Raw genomic sequence first — 17,494 nt, forward strand, 5'->3', positions numbered from 1 at the left:
CCAAGCTATGACCTTTTGCATACATTTGCACGGCCGACAATGTTAGATCTGTTTCTCTGAAACTAAACTTGTTTTACAGCTAGCATCACACAACATTATCACAAAGCCCTGAACATCATGTACATGGTCTCGCTCCTTACTACGTACAAATGTCATCACTATCTTCATCCACAGGGTGACAGGGCTATCTACATATCCACACCATGACTAATCTATGGGTGTGTGGAAAAGAACAAGTTACTTACCTTCGATAACGATGTATCTGTAAGAAACATTAGTTAGTTAGATTCCTCACCTTAGAATATCCCCAGGCGTCAGACTGGATCCGGAAGATTTTTCGTCAGCAATACCCCTTGCGCGTCGCTAGGCGTCGTCTGCGGCTCCGCGTCCGTCGTCGGCGTCGTGCGCCGGAATGACGTCGGAGTACTTAGACGCCGCCCTCGCGCGCTGACGTCAGTTCTTGTGAATAGCTTTCCGCGCCAGGAACGCAGAGCCATGCAAAGACCGACACTGGTGCCAAAAATAAAATCTAGGGGCCTGAAAAGGATAACCTTAACCCTAGATGTCAGTTCGCAGAACGGGGAGGATGGGTGGGTCGGTGAGGAATCTAACTAACTAATGTTTCTTACAGATACATCGTTACCGAAGGTAAGTAACTTGTTCATCTGAAAGAAACACGTTAGTTAGATTCCTCACCTTAGAATAGATACCCAAGCAATACCATCCCCGGTGGTGGGTCTGCGAACCAAGATCACACCAGAAAGTCCTGGAGGACAGAACGGCCAAAGAAGCCATCCCTCCGGACTTGGCTGTCAAGGCAATAATGCCTGGCAAACGTGTGTAGCGAAGCCCACGTCGCCGCCTGACAGATGTCCTGCAAAGGGACACCCCGCCCCAAAGCAGTAGTAGCCGCTGTGGCCCGAGTGGAATGGGCGCGCAGCCCAACAGGAGGGTCCTTTTTTGCCAAGGAGTAACAAATTTTGATGCACAAAACGACCCACCGAGAGATGGTCCGTTTGTGCACAGCTTTCCCCTTCTTAGCACCCACGTATCCAACGAAAAGTTGGTCGTCCACCCGGAACTGCTTTGTGCGGTCCAAATAAAAGGAGAGCGCACGTTTCGGGTCCAGACGGTGGAGCCTCTCTTCCTCTTTGGAAGGATGCGGAGGCGGAAAGAAGGTGGGCAAGGTGACAGGCTGCCCAAGATGAAATGGAGTCACCACTTTCGGAAGAAAGGAGGGACGAGGCCGAAGGACAACCTTGTCCGGATGAACAGAGAGAAAAGGAGGCTTTGAAGATAAAGCCTGGAGCTCACTCACCCGTCTAGCCGAGTTGATGGCTACCAGAAAAGCAGTCTTAAGCGTCAGCAGACGAAGAGGACAATTATGAAGAGGCTCAAAGGGAGCGCACATTAGAAATGTGAGAACAAGATTCAAGTCCCACTGAGGCATTACAAAAGGGACAGGAGGGAACGTGTGAGTAATGCCCTTTAGAAAGCGTGTAACTACAGGGGACTTGAAAAGAGAAGGCTGATCAGGAAGCCGCAAGAAGGCAGAGATGGCAGCAAGATAACCTTTCAGGGTGCCCAGGGCAGAGCCCTGCCGGGCCAGAGAAAGAAGAAACAGGACAACCTCAGAAAGAGGGGCGGAAAGGGGATCCACAGCCTTTGCTGTGCACCATGCCACAAATTTGTTCCACCGGCAGGCGTATACCGTCTTTGTGGAGGGACGCCTGGCTGCCAGAATGATATCACAGACTTCAGGAGGCAAGTCAAATGGCATCAACTGCCGCCGCTCAATCTCCACGCATGGAGGTGGAGGCTGGACAGGTTCGGGTGGAGGACCGTCCCCTGCTGCTGCGACAGAAGATCCTCCCGAAGGGGCAGACGTATCGGAGGATCAGTCAACATACTGAGTAGCTCGGGATACCAGTACCTTCGTGCCCAATCCAGAGCCACCAAGATGACTTGGGCCCGGTCGTGCCTGATCTTCTTCAGCACTCTGGGCAGAAGTGGTATAGACGGAAAGGCGTACAACAGACCGCAACTCCACTCGTGACGAAAAGCGTCGCCGAGCGAGTGCCGCCTTGGAAATTCCAACGCGCAGAACTGCTGACATTGTGCGTTCTCTTCGGTGGCGAATAGATCTAACCAAGGCTCTCCCCACTGCTGAAAGAGACCTTGCGCCACTTCGGAGTTCAGACGCCATTCGTGATCCATCATGCACCGGCGGTTGAGTTCGTCTGCTCTGGCGTTCAGAGAGCCCGCCAGATGTTGAACCACTAGGGTGACGCCCTGGTGTTCCAGCCACGTTCAGAGGCGCAGAGCCTCCTGACAAAGGGTCCACGACCCCACCCCGCCCTGTTTGTTGCAATACCAAATGGCGGTGGTGTTGTCCGTGAACACCTGCACGACACTGCCCCTGACAGAGGGAAGGAAGGCTTTCAGTGCAAGCCGGATCGCTCTCAACTCCAACAGGTTGATGTGGAGACGAGACTCCGCCGGAGACCAGAGGCCTCTGATCTCCGCCTCTCCCATATGGCCACCCCATCCCAGGAGGGACGCATCCGTCACTACGACATGCTCCGGTTGGGGAAGGGAGAGGCTTCTGCCCATGACCCAATCGCGGTCCGTGAGCCACCACTGCAACTGCTGTGCAGTGCCCTCCGAGATCAAGACATGGTCGGACAGGTTGCCGTGATGCTGGGCCCACTGAAACTTCAGGTCCCACTGCAGAGCCCGCATGCGCCGCCTGGCGTGATGCACTAGTAGGATGCAGGAGGCCATCAGCCCCAGAAGCCGCAACACCAGCCTGACCGAAACCCAGGATAGAGGCCGAAAGATGGGAATCAGGGCCTGAATATCCCGGACCCGCTGTTCCGGTGGATAGACCCGGAACTGCGCCGAATCGAGAACTGCTCCGATGAAGAGGAGCTTCTGAGAGGGACTCAAGTGCGACTTCGGCACGTTGATGGAAAATCCCAGCAAATGCAGGAGATCCGCCGTAGTCTGGAGGTGGGAGACGACTGTCTGGGGCGAGCCCGCCTTCAACAACCAGTCGTCGAGATAGGGGAAGACTGGAACCCCTGATCTGCGCAGATGAGCTGCGACCACCGCCATCACTTTCGTGAACACCCGAGGGGCACTGGTGAGGCCGAAGGGGAGCACGGTAAACTGAAAGTGCTCTTGGCCCACCGTGAACCGCAGGTAACGCCGGTGGGCCGGCAGGACGGGGATGTGGAAATATGCGTCCTGCAAGTCCAACGCTACCATCCAGTCTCCAGGGTCTAGGGCAGCTAGAACCTGAGCCAAAGTCAACATTTTGAACCTTTCCTTCCGGAGGAAGGCATTGACGTTCCGGAGATCCAAGATAGGGCGCAGGCCCCCTTTGCCCTTCTTGGGCACCAGAAAGTAGTGGGAATAACAACCACGACCTACTTCTGGGCTCGGAACTCGCTCGACGGCCCCCTTGGCCAAGAGGGCCGAAACTTCCTCGTGGAGAAGATTCAAATGATCCCCCGAGATACGGTGGTGCTGCGGTGGCATGGCTGTAGGGGTCGTCTCGAAGGGGAGGGAGTAGCCCCTTCGGACGATTTGCAGCACCCACCTGTCCGATGTGATGGACCGCCAGTGGAGCAGGTGATGGCGAACTCTGCCGCCCACTGGCGTGGAATGGGCCCGAAAGCTTGGACTAGGAAGGCTTCGAGGCGGATGCTGCCGGGGTGGATGTGGGCTGACCTCGTCGTCCTCCAGAACCGCCTCGGCGGAAACCACGTCCGCGACCGCGCGCAGGTTGGTTCTGCGGCTGGTGGCTAGGCGTACGTGAGGAGGCACCCTTTCCTTGGCCACGAAAGGGGCAAAAAGCGGAAGTTTGCGACCGCGGGGCCGAGAGGCCCAAGGACTTGGCCGTAGCCCGGGAGTCCTTAAAGCGATTCAGCGCACTGTCCGCTTTCTCGCCAAAAAGGTGAGTGCCATCAAAGGGCATGTCCATGAGAGTGCTCTGGACATCACCCGAAAATGACGTGGACCGCAGCCAGGCGTGACGTCTAAGCGCCACTGTGGTAGAAATTGCCCTACCCAGCGAGTCCGTAGTGTCAAGCCCACATCTGATAGCGTGTCGTGCTGCATCCCTCCCATCGGCCAGAGCCTGGGTAAGTCGTGTCCGGACCTCCTCCGGACACAGGGGCAGCACGTCCTCCACTGCATCCCACAGAGAGTGGGAATAACGGTCCAAGAGACAGGCGGTGTTCAAAGACCGCAGGCCCAAACTAAGGGAAGAGAACAGCTTCTTGCCAAACTGTTCCAGTCTCTTGGAATCCCGGTCCGGCGGAGCGGTCGGGAAGGAGGATTGGGAGGTAGAGGCCTGGATAACCAGGCTCTCGGGGGTAGGGTGTTGGGACAGAAAACTGGGGTCGCCCGGAGCAGGGCGGTGGCGCCTGGCGACGTTCCTGTCCACAGGAGGAACTGTGGAGGGCTTGGACCAGGTGCCCTGCAGAACGTCAATGAGGGCCTCATTGAATTGCAGCAGAGGCTCAGTGGAGCTTGCTGCAGACTGAAGCACCTCAGTGAGGACGTTAGTCCTCACAGCCACGGCAGGTAGCTCGAGCCCAAGGGCTGCGGCCGCCTTGCGCAGCACCACAGAGAAAGCAGCGCCCTCCTCCGAAGCCACAGTCGGAGGAGAGACGAATCCAGTGTCCGGAAAGGTATCCAGGCCACTGGCCTCCCCCAGTTCATCTGCCCAGTCCTGTGACATTTGAGCCTGAGCGGCCATAGGATCCTCGGATCCCTCCCAGTTGTCCCCATCATCCGATTCCTGGTATACAGGAGGAAGGAACGGAGCCGGGCGGTAGACATAATGTGTCTCTAGCGGCGCCGAACGCGGCGTCCATCGACGCCGTAGCGGCGCCGGACCGGAGCGGGACTGAACTGGGGCTCGACGTCTAGCGGAGTCGGCGTCGGGGGTGGTACCGGTGTCGACGCTGGCGGAGGAGGCGTGACGAGGTCGACCGGCGTCGGCGGGGACTCGGGAACGGGTCCCTCGGGCGCTTGCGGCGTCGAGGCCGGGGCCGGAGCCGCCGGCAGGCAAGGCAGCCCTGTTGGGTCCGCGGGGTCCGAAGGCGCGCCAGCGGGCGTCGACGGCGGAGCCAGGCTCCTCATGGCCGAGAGGAAGGCACTGACCTCCGCCGGCGTCGCGTCAGTCCCAGGGACCGGCGGGTATGGGGACTTGCGCGGCGCCTGCGGCGCCGCGGGGGTGGAACCACCCTGACCCTCGGCCGAGTCGTGCGACCGGCGAGGGGAGTCCGAAGAGCGGTGTCGCCTCATGGACTTCTTGGAATGCTTCGACTTACCCGAAGACTTGGATCCCGACGACCGATGGTGACGTCGGCTGCGGCTCCGCGACCGATCCTTGGACCTCCTCCTGGACCGGGATCGAGAGGCTCGCGGGGCCGAGTGGTGAATCTCGAGAAGCTTACGGGACCGCTCCCGTCTAGCCTTCGAGGTCAGGGCCTTGCAGTCCGAACACGACTCCGCTTCGTGGTCGAGGCCCAAGCAGTAAAGGCACCGGCGGTGATGGTCCGTAACCGACATCAAGCGGCTACAGTCAGCACAGGCTTTAAACCCAGGCATCCTACCGGCACCGAAGTCGACAAGATAAAAAAGGATCGAAAAAGTTAGTCAAAAAATGACTAAAGGGGTAGCTCTCCCGGATCTGCGCTTACTGGCGCGGAAAAAAGAAGAACTGACGTCAGCGCGCGAGGGCGGCGTCTAAGTACTCCGACGACGTCATTCCGGCGCACGACGCCGACGACGGACGCGGAGCCGCAGACAACGCCTAGCGACGCGCAAGGGGTATTGCTGACGAAAAATCTTCCGGATCCAGTCTGACGCCTGGGGATATTCTAAGGTGAGGAATCTAACTAACGTGTTTCTTTCAGATGTGTATTTTTTATGATAACATAAGCGGCAGCACCTCGGTCTGTTGTATCCATTTTGTTTCTGTCGTTTCCATTTTGTTCTCTGCTGTTCACCTTCTCACCCTACCCGGGACCATAATGATCAAACTGACTTATCTGACCTGGACGATCTGATGTACGTGCTGGGAGCTGTAACTGCCAGTGCATCTATCCCAGATGTTATCGAATGAATGCTTATTGCCACCATAAACATTCCCTGCTCCCCCCACCTTATTTCCTGACCACCTGGTCACTAATCTGCTCCTTCAGTCAAAGAGGAGCCACAGAGGGAAAACGTGCCAGAACGCCCTCTAAACAACAATAGTTTCAACACAAAAAGTACTGGCACACTGTAGCAAACATTTGTTTTTATTCTGGAATGAGTGGAGGAAGTGTATTTTATCACTAACCACCCATGCTCACCATATTGTATAGAATCACCCCATCCAGAATGCTACAAATTAAAAATTGTAAAAGTCAGTATAGTCAGAGTGAAGAAACAGAATGAAAGCGATTGTGAAGTCAGTCCACAGATAGAAAAACTCTACACAAACCCTCAAATAATGAAGAGGTGAAAAATGTGCAAAGAGAGAGAGAGTACCTCACGTGCGCACCACCAGAGGAGCTACTGGTTGGTTCTCACCAGCTTGCCCACGTCAATTTCATCATTGGTAACTCTCTCTCAAGAAAAAAAGTGTGTAGTGTCCAGTGAAACAACACAAAACACAAGACAGTGTAATGTGAAAACAAAAAAGACACAAACTGTGCGAACAAGAACAGACAAAAATGCGGAGGGGTATTAGACTCTCAAGTAATTGTTTATTCTGGTTAGGAGTCTATCCCTCTATTTAAAAACACAGCATGTTGCATACCTTAATAATGACGGCCAACATGTTTCATTGCCAATTGATTTGTGGCAAATTCATCAGGGCAAGAAGGAGTCAAAGATCGCCTTCCCTGGACACACACCTTTAAAAACGGACTAGTTGGTTCCAGTGCTGAGTTTCCGCCTGGCAGTAAAGTTACAGGGTGCAGGCACTAACTAAGGTCGTGCTTTGCAGAGCAGGAAGGCGAAAATAAAGAGGTTAGAACGCCCCTGCGACTGGTTGGTGGCTGGTATGTGGGCCCATAGTCCCAACTAGTCCGTTTTTAAAGCTGTGTGTCCAGGGAAGGCGATCTTTGACTCCTTCTTGCCCTGATGAATTTGCCACAAATCAATTGGCAATGAAACATGTTGGCCGTCATTATTAAGGTATGCAACATGCTGTGTTTTTAAATAGAGGGATAGACTCCTAACCAGAATAAACAATTACTTGAGAGTCTAATACCCCTCCGCATTTTTGTCTGTTCTTGTTCGCACAGTTTATGTGTCTTTTTTGTTTTCACATTACACTGTCTTGTGTTTTGTGTTGTTTCACTGGACACTACACACTTTTTTTCTTGAGAGAGAGTTACCAATGATGAAATTGACGTGGGCAAGCTGGTGAGAACCAACCAGTAGCTCCTCTGGTGGTGCGCACGTGAGGTACTCTCTCTCTCTTTGCACATTTTTCACCTCTTCATTATTTGAGGGTTTGTGTAGAGTTTTTCTATCTGTGGACTGACTTCACAATCGCTTTCATTCTGTTTCTTCACTCTGACTATACTGACTTTTACAATTTTTAATTTGTAGCATTCTGGATGGGGTGATTCTATACAATATGGTGAGCATGGGTGGTTAGTGACAAAATACACTTCCTCCACTCATTCCAGAATAAAAACAAATGTTTGCTACAGTGTGCCAGTACTTTTTGTGTTGACACTAATCTGCTCCTACCTGCCTGCAGCTATTGCCTTGTTTAAACTCGTTTTCTCCAGTTTTTCTGCTCATGAGATTGCATTACAACAAACAATATATAAGGGTGGTGGCTTTTGTATTATGTGTACCTCCACCCACAACACTCTAGGGTGTTGCTCAGACGGACGCGGTCCCACTCATGAGTGCTTATTAAACTTGGTTTGTTTTACTTCACTCCAGTGCCGATCTCTTTTGTTGCTCTTCGGACCCGTGGACGAGAGGGTGACCCTGCACCAGTGAGCCCTCCTTGGGGTACATTTCCACAGGTGGATCGCAAGGCTGCTTTCTATTATAAAAGAAGAGCATCCCGATAGATTAGGAGAGGTGGTATTTCCGCTGACACCGAAGGTCCTTACATGCTGAGAATCACCACGCAGCAACCTGACATCTCGTGAGGGGTATCCAGTTCATTACCAAGACAGAGTCCTTCACTCTATTCCATCAGGTAACAGGGTTGGATCCTCCCTTGGGGGATGCTTGGCTCTAAACCTACACACCCTTTAGGTACACTTAGAGTAGGGTCCGCATAGTAGGAGTACACTAGATTACAGCCTGGTTTATATGCCTGCATATATATAATTGTTCAAAAGGAACACATGATGGACAGAATGCTGTACAATGCAAACATTCACCCACAGTCACAAGGATCTGAGTTTTATCCATTGTTCTTTTGCTCACCACACCACCACAGTTTGGACCCATTGTAATTGTAATGTTAAAGGATCTATCTGATGGTTCATACAACTGCAAATGCAGCAATACTATTTGTATTAATAAATAGACTTCACCATTGGATATAATGACCTCAGGAAATGTGTATATTCTTTCCCCTCCTCAACCATTTGTAGTAGCTTCTGGAGAGTCGGTTTTAAAATGGGAAGAGTGGCAAGAGATAGTGCTGCATTGTTTAGGTCCTGGATTTATAATCGCATTGGAAAAAAACAAAGACCTGAAGACCAAGGAGATGTATTTTCAGATGTATTAGAAGACTTAAACACTTTAAACCCACTGTGTGCCTGGCGGTAGACCACTATACATTTTTCACAGGAAGCAAGGGAAAGACCTCAGAGATCTAAATAAAAACATTCTGCGATCAGTGTCCCCTATCAAGAGTGTGAAATGGTTTACTACTATTCACTTAACCACTGCGTACCATCAGGTTCCCTTACACCCCGATAGTAACAGTTTTTAACACATTTGTAACCCTATTTGGGTGTTTTAGGTTCAAGAGAGTACCTTTTAGACTTGTTTCCACAGCAGTCATAATTCTGAGACTTATGCATATTATTTTTAAAAACATCAATAAATGTGTTATTTTTCCAAGACACTTTTCTTGTGATGGGTAAAACCAAGGAAGAACATGATCGTAAGCTCACACAAGTATTGAGAATTATGGAACAGGAAGGTTTGACAGAAGAACTTAGTAAGTGTATGTTTGCAAAGGATCAAGTCACATATCGAGGGCATGTGATCACAAGTGAGGGAATCAAATCTAAAGCAGAGTTGATAGAAGCAATTTAGAGAAGCACCAGCGCCCAAGAATAAAGATGAGGTACAAGCGTCTCTGGGATTTGTAGAATTTTATTCTAAATTTGTGAGAGATTTTTCTACTGAAACGTATGATTTAAGACAACTGCTTTAAGTAAGAGACAAATCTAAGTGGACAGAACAATGTGAAAATACATTTTGTCCATTAAATCCAACATCTGTAATGCCCCACCTTTGCAGGGTTTTCATCCTACTCTACAAAGTATAGTAACTACAGACGCCAGTGGGAAATGCTTCGGGGCTGTCCTGTCAAAGAAAGATGGGTTGGGAAGAGAAAATCATTGCATTGGTGCCTCGCTGTTTAATGCCAACAGAGAAAAAGTACTTCTGTTATAGAGGGAGAGGCGCCAGTGTGTGTATGGGCCTTGGAACGTTTTAGGCTGAACATCTGGTGTATGAACATTATGCTTCACAGTGATCATAAATCTAGTCTACATGTCTGTACATTTACTGGATTATAAATATGAGGTGCAACATATGCCTGGGGTGAAAAACGTGGTGGTGGATTTTTTAAGGCGAATACCTTTACGAGAGAGAAGAGAAAATGAGTTGGATGTGTTTTGTGCTGCAAACATTTTAGATGGAATTCCAGGCATTACTGAAATTGATTGGGTGAATGCACAAACACTGGGCAAGAGTCTGATAGAAGTTAGTAAAAGTATTATTTAAGGGCGGCCATCAAAAAAACAAGTAAGAAAATGTACTGAAATTTTTGGGAATCAAGGCACGAGTTGTCCTTTGAAGCAAGGTTAGTAATAAGAAATGGAAGAGTAGATCCACCTGAAAGTTCAAGACCCAAAATCTTGGAAATTTGCCATAAAGTACATTTCGGGATTGGAAACACTGAGGGCCAAGTAAAACATTTGTATTGGTGGCCTGGCCTAGACTTAGAAATTGAAAGTAAAGTTAGAAAAGGCATTCAATGGAAAAATTCTGATAAATCTCAAACAACAAGACCACTGTTATATCCCATAAATAGCCCCAGTATGCCTTGGGAGAGAACAGCTATTAATAGCATTGGTCCTGTGTGGGAAAAGGCTGTACAGAAATATCAGATTATAGTGGTAGAATATTTCTCTAAGTGGCCTGGAATTGACATTGTACGCAGAGCTGATTAAAGTAACGTTGTGTTATTTTTAGACAAAATATTATTGATAGAAGGGTTACCCAAAAGAATCATATGTGAAAATGGTCCCCAGTTTAAATCAGAAAACTTAAAGAATGTTTTATGCAGGAACAGTATTATACAAATGACTACTTCAGTGTACCATCCTGCTGGAAATGGTGCAGTGGAGAGATTTAACCGAGTAATTAAAGTAATTACCCAACTAGCCAACAATAATAACCTTGATTGGAGAGAAGATTTGCTTCACACAATTTGAGCTTAGAGAATTACTCTGTATGACACAACAGGGTGAAGTCCTTTTGAGTAAATAAGGGGAAGGTCACACATTACTAAGGACCATGTAGGGTAGATGTCGACAGCTCGAAAATTCGACTGGACACCAGGTGTCGAGCAAAAACTTAAACAGGTGTAAAATGTATGCAAGAAGTATTAGGATGCTACGCAGAAGTGCGAAAGTCAACGCACACTGCAGTAGGTGACATTAAGGGTAAACAAAAGACAACAATTTGGAAAAAAGACCAAAGTATATTTTCCCAACCATTGATTGCAAAATAATAAATATATTTTTTAACTCTTTACTATTAAGTGATGGGAAAGTTTAGCTCCTTTCTTCTATCTCTTTGTGTAAAGGGGAGGACATGTTGTTTGATAGTCAGGAGAATACAAGAACCACTCCTATTGACATGCCAGGATGATAGAAAAAAACATCTGATTGGGTATCTGAAGGGAATGAGTGCAACCATATGCCCAACACAGCTGGGTTGGAATCAGATAAAGAAAAATCCGCAGGTGAGAGAGCAGCGAATGATTGTCCAGACAGAGAAAATGTACAAGTAAAGAGAACAGACGTAGAGAATAAAGTGAGTAAGTTTGGTTGAGTCGTGGTCAGACCGAAAAAGCAGCATGATTATAATTGTGTATAGAATAATTTCAGCAATTACAGAACGTTATCCTTTAGGGTATGAAGTGTAATTTATGGGGTATAAAATTGAATGCATTTATGTAGATTTTTCCCTAAAGTAGAATTAAGTATTAGTTATAATAATGACATTATGAGGTGTGTTGGGATGTCACTTTCTAGAGGTATCTCCTGTGGCGCAACATATCATGACGACAATGTATCAGAAGATGAAATTTAGGAAGTATTAAGATTCTGGAATGCTGAGGAAGCCTACAAGGCAGGATGTGTTGTGTGTTCTGCCCTCCTGAGGCTTTTGTCAGGGTCGAATTACTAATAAACTTGTTCGTGAATCTGAAGATATACAAGTGGAATTGTCTTTACACTAAGATGTATGTTTTGCAGGTCTTTCAAATAAATCTATTATCAAAACCTGGATATAATTAATACACTTGAACTTGATCTCTGCCATGTAAAGAATTGCTGCAAAGCTGCTCCTCGCCAAGCATCTACTCTAGTTCAAATAGATGTTATCAGTCATTTTCATCCAGTGCTACACAAACAGGATTTACTGAACCAAGCTATGAACTGCAGTCTAGCACATTAGCAGAGACAGCCAGCTTCGAGAAAGAACTCACACTTTCATTCCTCTATTCCCCATTAACAGAATGGAACTTAAAGGAACCATTTTGCTTCTATTTTAGCCTCTATTTCACATTTGCATTGTAACTTATAAAGTTTCAGATCAAATGCTAAGCTACTGGGAGACTGTAAAGAAATTGCTTATTTTTCAGCAACCGTTTCTTTACCTTGAAGTCAACACACCCTACTGGGCTTATGGTTCAGCCTGAAAAGGCAAGGCCTACAGTTAGTTTGCTGTAGACCTTGCTTTTTCAGGCCTATAGACAGGCAAAGAAGGTTAATTAGTCATTCATTCATTCAACCATTCACTCTGTAGCTCCGCCTTACTACTGAGCAAACATTGATGATAAAAAAATTGGGTTACCATTATGGCGCATATTAAATTATTTAGGGTGTGCAAGTACAATGAGAGTACACACCCTCTTGATATCCGTGATGGCACTCACTGAGCTGGGGTACTTGAAGTAGTCAGCAAGCATGGCAATGAGATGGTCTGTGATACTGGCAATTCTTTGAAGCTCAACATCAGGCTCTATCAAGTAGGCAAGAGTTTCGGCTCCTTCTACCCTCTCTTCCAGCAATCGTTCTTTGCTACACATCCGAACCAAACAGGGCAGCGTCTAAAAGAAAAAACATGGGGTTGGAAGGGGAATGGTTACATTGTAAAGTAAATCACAATAACTAATTTATTAGACTATGGTTAGGTTGAATTTGCTGAATCTTCTTTACTGAAAGTGGCCTCTCACCGGTGAACAATATCATTCTTCAGAAAAGTATATGGCCCACAGTCCATTTCCATACTCTCTCTGCTCTGAGCCAGCCACTATACTGGGCTAATGGAGTTCCATAGTGCACCACAATCAAGTCATTTAGACATGTTGCCAAGATTCAGCAACAGAAATCCGAGATAAGGTGAATAAATACAATAATCTATTACCAGTTATCTTATTTTTGAATAAGTATGGCTTATTTGCTTTCACTCCCTAAAAGGGTATGGGGGTATCCCCTAAAGAAGGGTTCTCCAAAGTCAGTCCTGGAGGGCCAGATCCATGCCATATTTTTAGCATATGGCCATTGCCATAAATGTAGTTATCTTATAATCTGGCAAGGATCTGGCCCTTCAGGACTGACTGTGGAGAACCCTGCTCTAAAGGGACACTGTTGAGTTCTTGTAACAGAGAGCAGTTACCTTGTGACAAGCATCAAATAGACCAAAATATAGAGCCAACATATTTGCAAGTAATCCTGGTGAATGGAATCTCTTTAGTACTAACAAACTTCAGACATTTTCCCTTTATATGGATGTAGGATTATGAAATCTGGGATCAGTTTAGGAAAATCGGTGCTAAGGTGTAATGTTATATTTTTTTGTATTACCATTTACTCCCTTTTATTGTATTAGAAAAGTATTATTGAATGTTCTGCAAAAATAAACATTGCAGTTGAACTGAAATGAGGAGTAACATTTAAGATAGGTATATTGAACATCTCTGGCCTGGAAAACCAATGTTCTACTATAATCTACAAATGTATTCTGTCCAACAAATAAACAATAGCACACACTTTTAAAAGAGGTGACGAAGAAAATCTTGAGATAAACAATCTATACTTCTTCTATTGCCTTTTATTAGTTTTCTGGCATATAATATGTTTCTTAAAATGTTAGCTTATCAGAACAACCACATCTTCCAATGGGCAACCAATGTCTCCTTTTTTTCACCACTGATTTCAATCCACCCACCCAAAATTGTATCATCAGCTATTGTGCTCAAGTTAAAAAATGTCAGAAGTAGTGACAAGACTAATCACTCAGTTAAGAGACAAGACTGTGCTACGAAGATAGAATTTTTGTCGTCCCTAACAAGTAAGCAAAAAGAGTCATTGTATTCAAAGTGGACAGATTTCATACATGAAAAAGATGGATAAGATAGGAAATGATAGGCAGATAAGTGAAACATTTCTGGGTCCCTGAACTTCAGAATACACACCTGTCCTCCATATCTAAATTATGACCATACACTTAAGTGTAAAAGCACCTTACCTTCAGTACAATGCAGACATCATCCGTCCTGATCGCTCCAGCTCTGCACATATATGTTAAACTGAAAGTCAGAATGCACATGCTAATTAATGCCTTACATATTCAACTTGAAAATATTTATGTTAGTAATGCAAAGTCTGAGCACAATAATCAAATCAACAAATATATTCAGTCTCTGTGGATACCATACACATTGAAGAGCCCAAACACTAATTATAAGACAGAAAACTGATCAAATAGGCTAATTTGTTTTAGATCAAAAAGTAATTTGGCACAATTGTTTTGGAGTCTAAGAATTGAAGGGGATGGCAAAATATTTAAATTCACCAATTTACAAATTAGAATATAAAAAATATTAATGACAACTTTAAAAAAAAAAAAATTAAATTGTAAATCTTTCATTTAGTGGGCTTCTTAGCATCAAGGAAGTACAGCCCTTCACAAGGAACTTTGGAATTATATGAGGAGAATCTCAAATGGGATACAGGACACAGAACTGTATTATATACATTTGATTCGGTTAGGACCTTATTTTTTGTGCAGGTGGCAAATGCGGGCTTAGAAGCTAAGTTTCTGTTTGTTACGGACTTTTGCTTCTCATCTATTTGTAAACTCTTGTAAACAATGTTCTCAATAAACGTTTTACATAACCAAGGGTGGCAGAGCAAGTACAATCAGTAACATGTTAAAAAAGGAACCTGACACCCAATCGACTGGGCAGAAGAGCCAAGGCGAGCAGGCCTTGGTTTGCACCACTATTTCCCCTGCATACAAATTGGTGTGTGTATGAATAGCAGAGAAAAGCACTGAATGCAAAAATTGCAGGGAGTACAGAAACAGGGTGACAGGTTATCTGCTACAATGGGTTTCAATACAGTGAACAATGAGCCTTGAGAGAGCATTTCACGGCTAACCTTAGGAACTGGGCAACAAGGGCTAACCCAGACTTGCTTGGGTGGTCATGGCTATGTGCCCCACCTCCCATGGTAAGGATCCTTTAGGAATCTAATCCCGCAAGCCGGACATATAGCTTTGAAAGCCAGATGTAATATGCTAGCTAAGCTATTTTTATGAAAAAGATATTAACATCAGTGCCTACATGCCTAAGGTTGCACTCCCAAGCACCAATGCCACTTCAATCTGTCAGTCACAGAGGCAAGCGATTATTAACCTTTGGTGAAATCAAATCAGAAGACACAAGTCTTCTTACCTCAATCAAATCTGGATCCTCGCTAGATGCTGTCTGCCCTAATATTTTACTCAAAAGTAGAAATACCATTTGCCCCACTTAAAATACACCTGAAAAAGGTGAAGTGCCATGCTGAAGCCATTCTTTAAGAAACCTACTCAGGCCAATTCCATGTATTGGCAAAGTAGTAGAAAAAGCTTTCCACATTTTTAGAGGAACAGGGAGTTTCCCACCCTACGCAAACAAGCTTACGAGTAGGAAACATCACAGAAACAGCATTGCTATCCGTGACTGAAGAACTCAAAGGAATTCTTGACGCCAACGGAACAGTGGCAGCTATCTTTTTAGATCTTTTTAGATCTAAATGCCACATTCAATACGGTGTCTCTCCCAATCCTCATCAAAAGACTGGAGCAAGTAGGAATAAATGTCTCAGCCCTTCAATGGCTGATGTCTTTTCTGTAGAAAAGAAGCCTCCAAGTGAGCGAGGAATCTTTCTGTTCTGATATTCTATCCCTGAAATATGAGGTACCTCAAGGATCCTCTGTTTAATGTTTATGTGCAGCCGCTAGCAGACATAACGGAGCATGGTTCCTCCAGAGTTTCACATGCTGACCTGATGATACTCAAATCATCATCTCTTTCACATCTGATACAGGAGTACTTTCCTTCAAACTTACTGCCTGCCTAAGAGATGTTACCGACTGGATGACCAGGAGTAACTTAAAACTCAATGGACAGAAAACAGACGTGTTGGTAGTCGGGAATACTCCCACTCTTTGGACTGAACTCCATTGGGCCAACTATTTAGGTGAACGTTCGCCACCTAAACAGAAATTAAAAGTCTGGGCTTTTGGATAGACAGTCATCTGACTATGGGAGCCCAAGTAAGAAAACTTGCCGCATCCTGCGTCAGCTTGCTCGGGCACTAAGGAAAATCTTTGAGCTGGCTTCCCCCCACCACAACAAGAACAGTAGTCCAAGGCCTCATCCTGTCCCACCTTGACTTCGGCAATTCAGTCTATTTGGGAAGCCCTCAGTGAGTGTCAATTGTTTAAAGATAGTTCAGAAGGCCGCAGTGCACATTTTGTTGAAAATCCCAAGGCACCATTCGGTCTCTTCCTCGATTGCCTCTCTGCATTGGCTGCCCATATGTAAGAGAATAAAATTCAAGTTCCTCTGCCTGGCCCTAAAAATGATGCACAATAAAAGTCCCTCTTTAATTCAGAGACTGTTAACCCCTTACCCTCCCAAAAGATCAGTTCGTTCTGCAGATGAGAGGCTCTTCTTGGTAGCTCGAATTAAGAGAGTTAGAAGTGGTGGACGTTCTTTTGCCTTTCTAGAGGCTAAGCTCTGTAACTCTCTCCCTTCATCTTTTAAGATTGACCAACTATGAAATCAAATTCAGGAAGCCTCTCAAAACTAATTCCTTTGAGTTATCTACCTACTGTGTTGGCTATTAGAAGGACACGATTTCAGCGCTGAGAAGCAAGTCGGATAGCCATGCAATTTATAAATGCCTAGAATAACAATCTACGAGAGCGTCCATACACCTTCCTAAAGGACACCCGGTGGAGGGTAGGTGAGTGATATTCTGGGTGTAACACAGTAAGCACATCCATCCAGGATCTGAGTATGTAATAAGGTGCGGATGCATATATAAAATAATTCTTCTCCTTTGCATGAAACCATATCCTCATGCAAATGAGGAAATAACATCTTTACACTACAGAGGTGCTAGCTTTTTAGACACACAATAAGTGTAACAGAAGGGGTCACACAAACGTCTGCACAAGTGTCCAGAGATCACATAAAACTAATCCAAAAGTCAGCTGTGGTCCAATGGCAATTTAACCATTCCCTGGGATAAGTGATAAAAAGGTCAAAGGATGCATTTAGGAGACTGATTACACAGAACATAGGAGAAAGGATCTTAAAGCACAAAAGCAACATACGCTGAAGCACATCAGCTAAACTATCATTGAAGAGACTGAGTAGAGGTACTTCCTCATCTACAAACACCCACCCATAAGAGGAAAAACAAGAATTTGCAATGGAATAGGTCTCGCATTCACGCGAGTTTGAGCTATTGGCACTGTAAAAGACATTGCCTTTTTTTTATGTTTTGGGTTTTAAAGCACAAATTACTTACCTTCGGTAACGATAGATCTGTAAGAAACATAGTAGTGATAGATTCCTTACCTTAGAATTACCCCCCGGCATCAGACTGGATCCGGAAAGTTTGTCAGCAGTACCCCTGCG

At 46.1% G+C, this 17,494-nt stretch overlaps 1 protein-coding gene across 7 annotated transcripts in view; it reads right to left on the reverse strand.

Annotated features, from left to right (window-relative positions):
- Positions 1 to 17,494, reverse strand: part of ARMC8 (armadillo repeat containing 8) — an 811,657-nt gene that overhangs the window by 445,238 nt on the left and 348,925 nt on the right. For 5 of the 7 annotated variants that reach the window (XM_085648657.1, XM_085648653.1, XM_085648655.1 and 2 more), the window contains exons 10-11: positions 14,044 to 14,104; positions 12,422 to 12,622 (exon numbers count right to left, since the gene is read on the reverse strand). In XM_085648657.1, the coding sequence (XP_085504783.1) occupies positions 12,422 to 12,622; positions 14,044 to 14,104 (262 nt within the window). The remainder of the gene's footprint in view (positions 1 to 12,421; positions 12,623 to 14,043; positions 14,105 to 17,494) is intronic. The other 2 variants (XM_085648654.1, XM_085648656.1) reach the window with 1 other exon arrangement.

Source organism: Triturus cristatus, chromosome 3_2 (genome assembly GCF_964204655.1).
Source record: "Triturus cristatus chromosome 3_2, aTriCri1.1, whole genome shotgun sequence".
In the NCBI taxonomy this organism is placed as follows: Eukaryota; Metazoa; Chordata; class Amphibia; order Caudata; family Salamandridae; genus Triturus; species Triturus cristatus.